We start from the raw sequence: 6,750 nt of genomic DNA, 5'->3' as shown, positions 1-6,750 counted from the left end.
GACAGCGTTATGTATACGCCTTCAAATAAAGTGTTACCATCAATGTTTTTTGGGGCCCCCCAGGAACTTGGTGCCCTACGCACTCTGCGTACCCTGCGTATAGGGAGCGGCGGCCCTGTCTGTATGGTTGCGAAGACTGGCAGGTGATCGCTTGTGTCATTTATTACTAAACCACTGTGAACTTTCCTATCCCAGACATTTGTGAATATGTTGTCAATTAGTGTAGCACTGTGTGTTGTAATTCTGTTTGGACGTGTGATTGTAGGATATAAGCTGTTGCTATACATTGAATCAATAAATTCTGCTGTTGAATTGTGTTCTTGCGGGTTTAATAAATCAATGTTAAAGTCTCCACAGACAAACACCATCTTCTTGTTATTTATGTTGTGATATAGTTCAGCTAATTTTTCCTTAAATGTGTCAACACAAGAACCAGGTTTTCTGTACACACAGCTTATCAGAATATTGTTGGATTTTTCCATCTCAATTTCAACCGTAATGCATTCCATGATATTGTCCAATGCAAATGTCATTTTACTGGCATATTTACTTTTGTAGCTGGTATCAATATATAGTGCAACACCACCACCCTTCGATTGAGTCCTGTTAAGAAAAAACATTTATATCCCTCAATATCCACCATGTTACTTGTCTCCTCACTAAGCCATGTTTCAGTTATTGCAATTATAGTGAATTTTTTGTCCAGTTGCCTTAAACAGTGTTTGATTTTTGATAAGTTTGAATTAAGGCTCCTGCTATTAAAATGTATGATGGATATTGACCCGTCCATTATTACACTTTTTCTGAATTGTTCTTCTGTGTAATATTCACAATGGGTGTGTGTGTGTTATCATCTAGATTCACAAGAGACCAATATCCATTTCAATAAAAGAAAATAAGATTGACGTTAGTTATTGCTTTGAGCCTTCCACAAATGCTGTGGATCATAGCCTGACACTGATTCATGTCTTACTGTTTCATGGTGCTGTAAAGACCAAATGCCACAGGGTCTCCCCCTAGTCTCTTCCCCCACAATTACAATGTTCTAACAGTTTTACTATTTGTGGTTTGCAACTTGCACATCCCACTCAGAAGCATGTCGTTATATTCCAATATACATGTGCCTCTCCTCATGTTTCCCTAGAGGGCAGCTGAAAGCTCACTGAAAAGCCAACAACTGCAGAGTACTGTGAGACACGCAACACAGTATAACCCAGAGGAACACAGAGCATCATTTTAAATCAAAACTACTCTTATTACCAAATAAGAATCACCAAGTTTCCATGTGTATTGAGAGATTGCAAATGTAAAGTCGGTGTTCAGCAGCTTTATAGCAGAAGGAATAAAATACCTAGATTTGTTGTCGTTAGGGGCACATTGTAACGTCGTCGGCCTCTGTCCACACTTCTCAGCTGCCGGTTACTCCCAAATTGAACATATAAAGATGAATTAATACTAAATGAATCAAAATAAATCTAAGAAATGATTCACAATAGGATGCATACATTTTTTTCTTCTAATAATGACAGAGCCCTAAACGCATATAGAATAACACATTTTATTTTCCTGTTTTCTCGTGATAACGATATAATTAACTTCTTAAAGATGACAAAGCTCGTTTCCACTTATTACTTACAATATGAGGTGCCGTTAAATCACGAGAACACAAGCGATGGGGTGATGATCAAGCTGTTACACTTTTAGCTTGACATAATTATTTGTATTAATTATAATTGTATAATTAGCTGGTGTTAGTGCAGCAGTGAGGTCATTGCTTTGTCATGGTATTTGCCTCACTTAAAAACTGCAGCTTTTGATCTTTAGATTTTGTTATCATCTTGTCACAAATTGCTGTCAAAACAGAATTTGAATGTATGTTTATTGTGCTGCATCACCCCTCCGGGCATGTGATGTGACAGAACTAGATCAGGTTCATGGGTCACCGTGCTCTACATACACCTGAGGAAGGCCAAATTATCGTCCGGAACATTGTGTGAACTTTGCACATTAATGTATTTTTAATACGCTGTTGTGGGGACTTAACTTACCTTCTGTGTTTATCAATGGATCTCGAGATAAAGCTTGTTTCCCGTGACAACAAGTCAATTGATTTGTTAACTCCAGATTATGGCATATAATATTCTAGGGCTGTCAAACGATTCAAATCTTTAATCAGATTAATCACACGATTAATTCTACCATTTGAAATATGCCTGAACAATTTGAATTCTCTCTTGATATTGTTGTATGAACGGAAAGATAAATGACAGAAGGTGGATATGTACATTTTTATCAATTGAAAATCCAAATGATGAGTTTAATACTGAAAATCAATTACAATAAAACTAAAATACTGTATATATGCCTATCACACCATAATTCAATTTGTCTGTCTCTTTGCTATGTCTTTGAGCAAATATAGGCTATATAATGGCATTTATTTGGTGAATCCATAGGTTGTGCATTCTTGAATACAACTTGATTGTGTGTGTGTGTGTGTGTGTGTGTGTGTGTGTGTGTGTGTGTGTGTGTGTGTGTGTGTGTGTGTGTGTGTGTGTGTGTGTGTGTGTGTGTGTGTGTGTGTGTACACGCACAAGCACATTCTAGGGGACTGTTCATTTGTGCCAGGGGCCTGTTTCAGGTAGCTGGTTTTACATATGAGTTAAATCCTGTGCTCTGCGTTGGTCAACTCAGAGCGCAGGGTTGATGAGTAACTCTGGGTTTTGGGTTTCAGAACAGTGGATCAGCGTTGGGTCAATCAACTCTGAGCGTGTTCACTCTGGGTTGATCGCGTGCGTAAAAGCCATCGTCAATGGATCGCTGATAACATGATTCACCATGGAAACAGAAGAAACAAATGATTGATCCTCCCACTTCTCAAAAAAGAAAAGAAAAAAAACTTCTCCACTCCTCTCACTAGAGTTAGAAATATTAACAAATGGGTTTATGGTATGGAGAAGAATTAACGGGGATATTGTCTCATAACTCTGATCTTATCATTTCGGCAATTCAGAAAAAAACGGGGCAAAAAATTTTTGTCAAGAGAATAATTTCGCTTCCGTATGAGAAGCAATAGTCTATTTAAAAAAGTTACCCATATCAGCAGTAAAGTATTAAGCTTTGTGATCACAAGTAAAATATTTCATAATCATGAGATTAAAAACTCAAATGAACTCGTTAACACGGGGAAACGGAGGAAATCAAATGTATGATTCCATGTTCGTTTAGGGCTTCTGTCCATAACATCTATTTTCCGATGTAACGTTTTACGTTAAAAATGGCAAAGTTTTCCTTGTGTTTGTTGGGTAGATATATACCACAGCATATAGTACAGTCTTGTAATATTTGATACAATTATGATGCATTATTAAATATATCTCTTTATTCAAAATAAATACACACTTATTAAATTAATAAAAAACTGAAAATGGAAAACAGGCTTTGAAAGGCAGACAGTTCCAGTGCAGGTCACAAATAATGCAACTGTGAGTGTGTTTGTGCTCAGAGGTAGTCGATTGGATACGTGTATGGTGAGAGACATTTGGAACTCCCCTCCTCTATGGTGATACACGATAGGTTGGGCAGACAGGGGCAGGTATGGTGGAGTCTTCTCCCAAAGAAAGGAACCTAGACGAAGAGAGAGAGAGAGAGAGAGAGAGACCATTGGTATGAGCTTCATTTCATCAGACACAAATGATGTAGGCAACGGATGATCTACAGGTGCTTTGACAGCGATCTGAAAAAAATGAAAAATCCCAAGATTGGCTTTCGTATTGGTAAAGGTCCCATATTACGCTAAATTTCAGGTTCAAACATGTAATTTGGGTTTCTACTAGAAACTGTTTTCATGGGTGTAGTGTTCTTATCACAGGTGGAGGTAGTGATAAGTAAGGTTGGTAATGAGGGAGCGTGGTTCCTCCTCTTATGATGTCATGAGGGGGAAATAAATCTGACGGGGGTTTTTGAACACAGGTTTTCAGAAAGCTGGAGGTGGAGAAAAATAGTTTTTTCTCATACTTTGGGAGTCTCTAAACACACCGGGGATACACAATAATGTGGAAAAACCATGAAACAGTGTTCATAATAGGTGACCTTTAAAGTAGCAGCAGGTTACAGGGTTGAGCAGACAAGCACTCACCAAACCCATTTAAAAGACCATTCTCCGCTGAATTTTATTTATTTTTTAAGATAGAATTTGGTGAGCATCAGCTGTGTGGATTCTCTGTGTGGTGTCAGATCTCTTTTATATACAAACTATGGATTAAATCAATGATGCCTGACACTCTGTTATCTCAGAAGATGATCTCACCTTGTGGCTCATAGGGTGACAGTCTTCTCCTAACTGTCCCATGGGTGTGCACATACGCAGGCTGCGTATCCACAAGCTCACTGCACAGCACATCCCTGCACCACACTCAGAGTCCTTATCACAGGCCTGCACACACACACACACACACACGGTCATATTAATGATTCATACAGTCCACTGCTTAGCTTTACATAAAAACCTTCTACGAACATTCAAATCCTGTTGTACTAACAAATAAATAATAACAGCTTGACAAAGTAATAATATCAACTAAGAAGACCTTTTCAGTTTCATGTTTAATACTTGTTCTGAACAGCTGTCACTGGTGTAACTGGCGTGAAATATGCAACCATGCACAGTTAATATTTAGTGCATGCTTACATGCAGTGTTATGTAATGTAATTAAACACAATTATGCACAGATTATTTAATTTGTAAATCAAGTCAAAGTGTATTTGTGTTGCACTTTCAGGTAGGTGAGAAATGTGTGGTGCAAACAGGTGCTACCTTAACAGTATTTTTTCTCATTGCTGTGTTATTACACCTTAAGTCATATCATTCATCAACGCTAGGATACGTGGTGATTTTTATTGCTTTGCGTGTGTGTATGAGAAGCCGAGTGAGTGACAGCTCTCACCAAAACCGCTTTTAGCCATAGTGCCCCTGACTCCTGGAACAGCCTACAACATACAATTAAAATAAATACACTCATATCTGTTAACCAATTTAAAAGTATTATTTTGAATCAACCCCTCTACACTTGTAACTGTTTTAATTAGGCTATTATCTCTTTCATTCAATTGATCTGAATGTTTTAAATTGTTGTGTGTGTGTGTGTGTGTGTGTGTGTGTGTGTGTGTGTGTGTGTGTGTGTGTGTGTGTAAACTTGTTATGTATTCTCATTGTATATTGTGTATCTGTACAAACTCGACGTCATTGTAAAAGAGGGTCACCCCTCAATTGATCTTTCGAGGTTAAATAAAGGTTACAAACAAACAAACAAACCATAAATGAGATGAAGGCCAACACAGTGAAGAGGATCAGAAGTGATTTCATGTGACAGACGTGGATGAGACTCACTCCTCTCTCCATTCACATCAGCAGCACAGTGTGAGCGGCTTGTTTTGACAGGGATGGGTGATTTACTCACAGGTTATGGACAGGATTTATGATGATGGCATTCTGTAGATCCTGACTTGGATATGGAAATTTATGATGGATGACGATGAAAAATAAGTCTGGGTAGTTATGGAATTTTTATGTATTTATGATGGACATACAAGTCATTTTATATCGTATAGCCATTCTTGCTTTTAAAACCCAACAAATCCCCAATTACAGAATTAAGTTGTGAAATCCCTGACACTCTGTTTAACAATTTCACTTCAATGCTGCACTCTGCTCTTCCTCAGCATGGTTTTTTAAGAAAACACTTTTGAAGGGTAAACTGGACCGAAACGTTGGTCATTTTATAAATGGTGACGCTGAGCGAGATTAAAGTGTGGGATCTCCTTTTTTCTTCCAAGTGTTTTATCCAACCCACCTGCATCAAAGTTTGCTGGATGTGTGTATACTCCTGTTAAAAAGATTTCAAAAAAAGATTTGGTCTTGTTTCGGTCAGTCCTTCAAAAAAGGAAAAGAAAATCCACATCATACTTAACGGTTAATTTATATAACAAGCTTTTCTTCATTTTAAAACACTCAAGTTCAAATACCAAACATTAGTATTTGGAGAATAATTTTTCAACAGGATGGACTATGAATGAAGGATGAGTGTTATAATGAGGCATGGAATATGAACACATGAGAATTATCTTGTAGTGTTACTTTATATACTTATTAGTTATATATTGGTTTTTTACTGTTAAGTTGGATATATTTTTTCATACCAGTTTCCTCCATTTGAAGTGTTAAAGAAATGATCCGACCCATTTCCACAATTTTTCCATAACACCAAAGAAATTCAGAGTTTTCTCTAAAGATAGCATTAGGGAACATTTTATTTTATGCAAATAGCAGAGTCCAAAGCAAGTGCCTATTCAGCTTCTTCCCGTCATTACAGAGAGCTTCCTTATGTAAGGTATGCACCTGTTTGCCCAACACTTACCCCCGTTATGACAGCCGACGATCCGTGAGACACCAGCAGCAGTGGGAAGAGCAGGAGCAGCAGGATGGACCTCATGATGCAGAGCTGTGTGTGTGTGCGCCTGTTCTGACCTGGCCGCATGAGCATACAGATGACAAGTGGCTTTAAAAACTCATGTGTTGAGAGGCTGGCTGGAGTTTTTATAAACCCAGCCCGCCATTCAAAAAACTCTATGACTCACTCACACCACATCCCCTCACACCTTGTTTTCCTGCCAGAAACAATGTTGTTTTTTTGTTTTGTTTTTCACAATATGTGTAATTCAATGCACACATTTTCAGTGTGAGTGGAATAC

General features: G+C 37.9%; 1 protein-coding gene across 1 annotated transcript; it reads right to left on the bottom strand.

Moving 5' to 3' along the window:
- Positions 1–3,501: 3,501 nt before the first annotated feature.
- On the bottom strand, positions 3,502–6,491 carry prok2 (prokineticin 2; the record flags this gene model as incomplete). Its single annotated transcript, XM_080025757.1, has 3 exons — positions 3,502–3,627; positions 4,310–4,435; positions 6,417–6,491. 3 exons carry the CDS (start codon positions 6,489–6,491, stop codon positions 3,502–3,504), a joined length of 327 nt encoding a protein of 108 aa, XP_079881883.1.
- Positions 6,492–6,750: the final 259 nt, after the last annotated feature.

This window comes from Ammodytes marinus (genome assembly GCF_949987685.1).
Source record: "Ammodytes marinus genome assembly, chromosome: 4".
NCBI classification, from domain to species: domain Eukaryota; kingdom Metazoa; phylum Chordata; class Actinopteri; order Uranoscopiformes; family Ammodytidae; genus Ammodytes; species Ammodytes marinus.
This window is presented reverse-complemented; position numbering and strand designations above follow the sequence as displayed.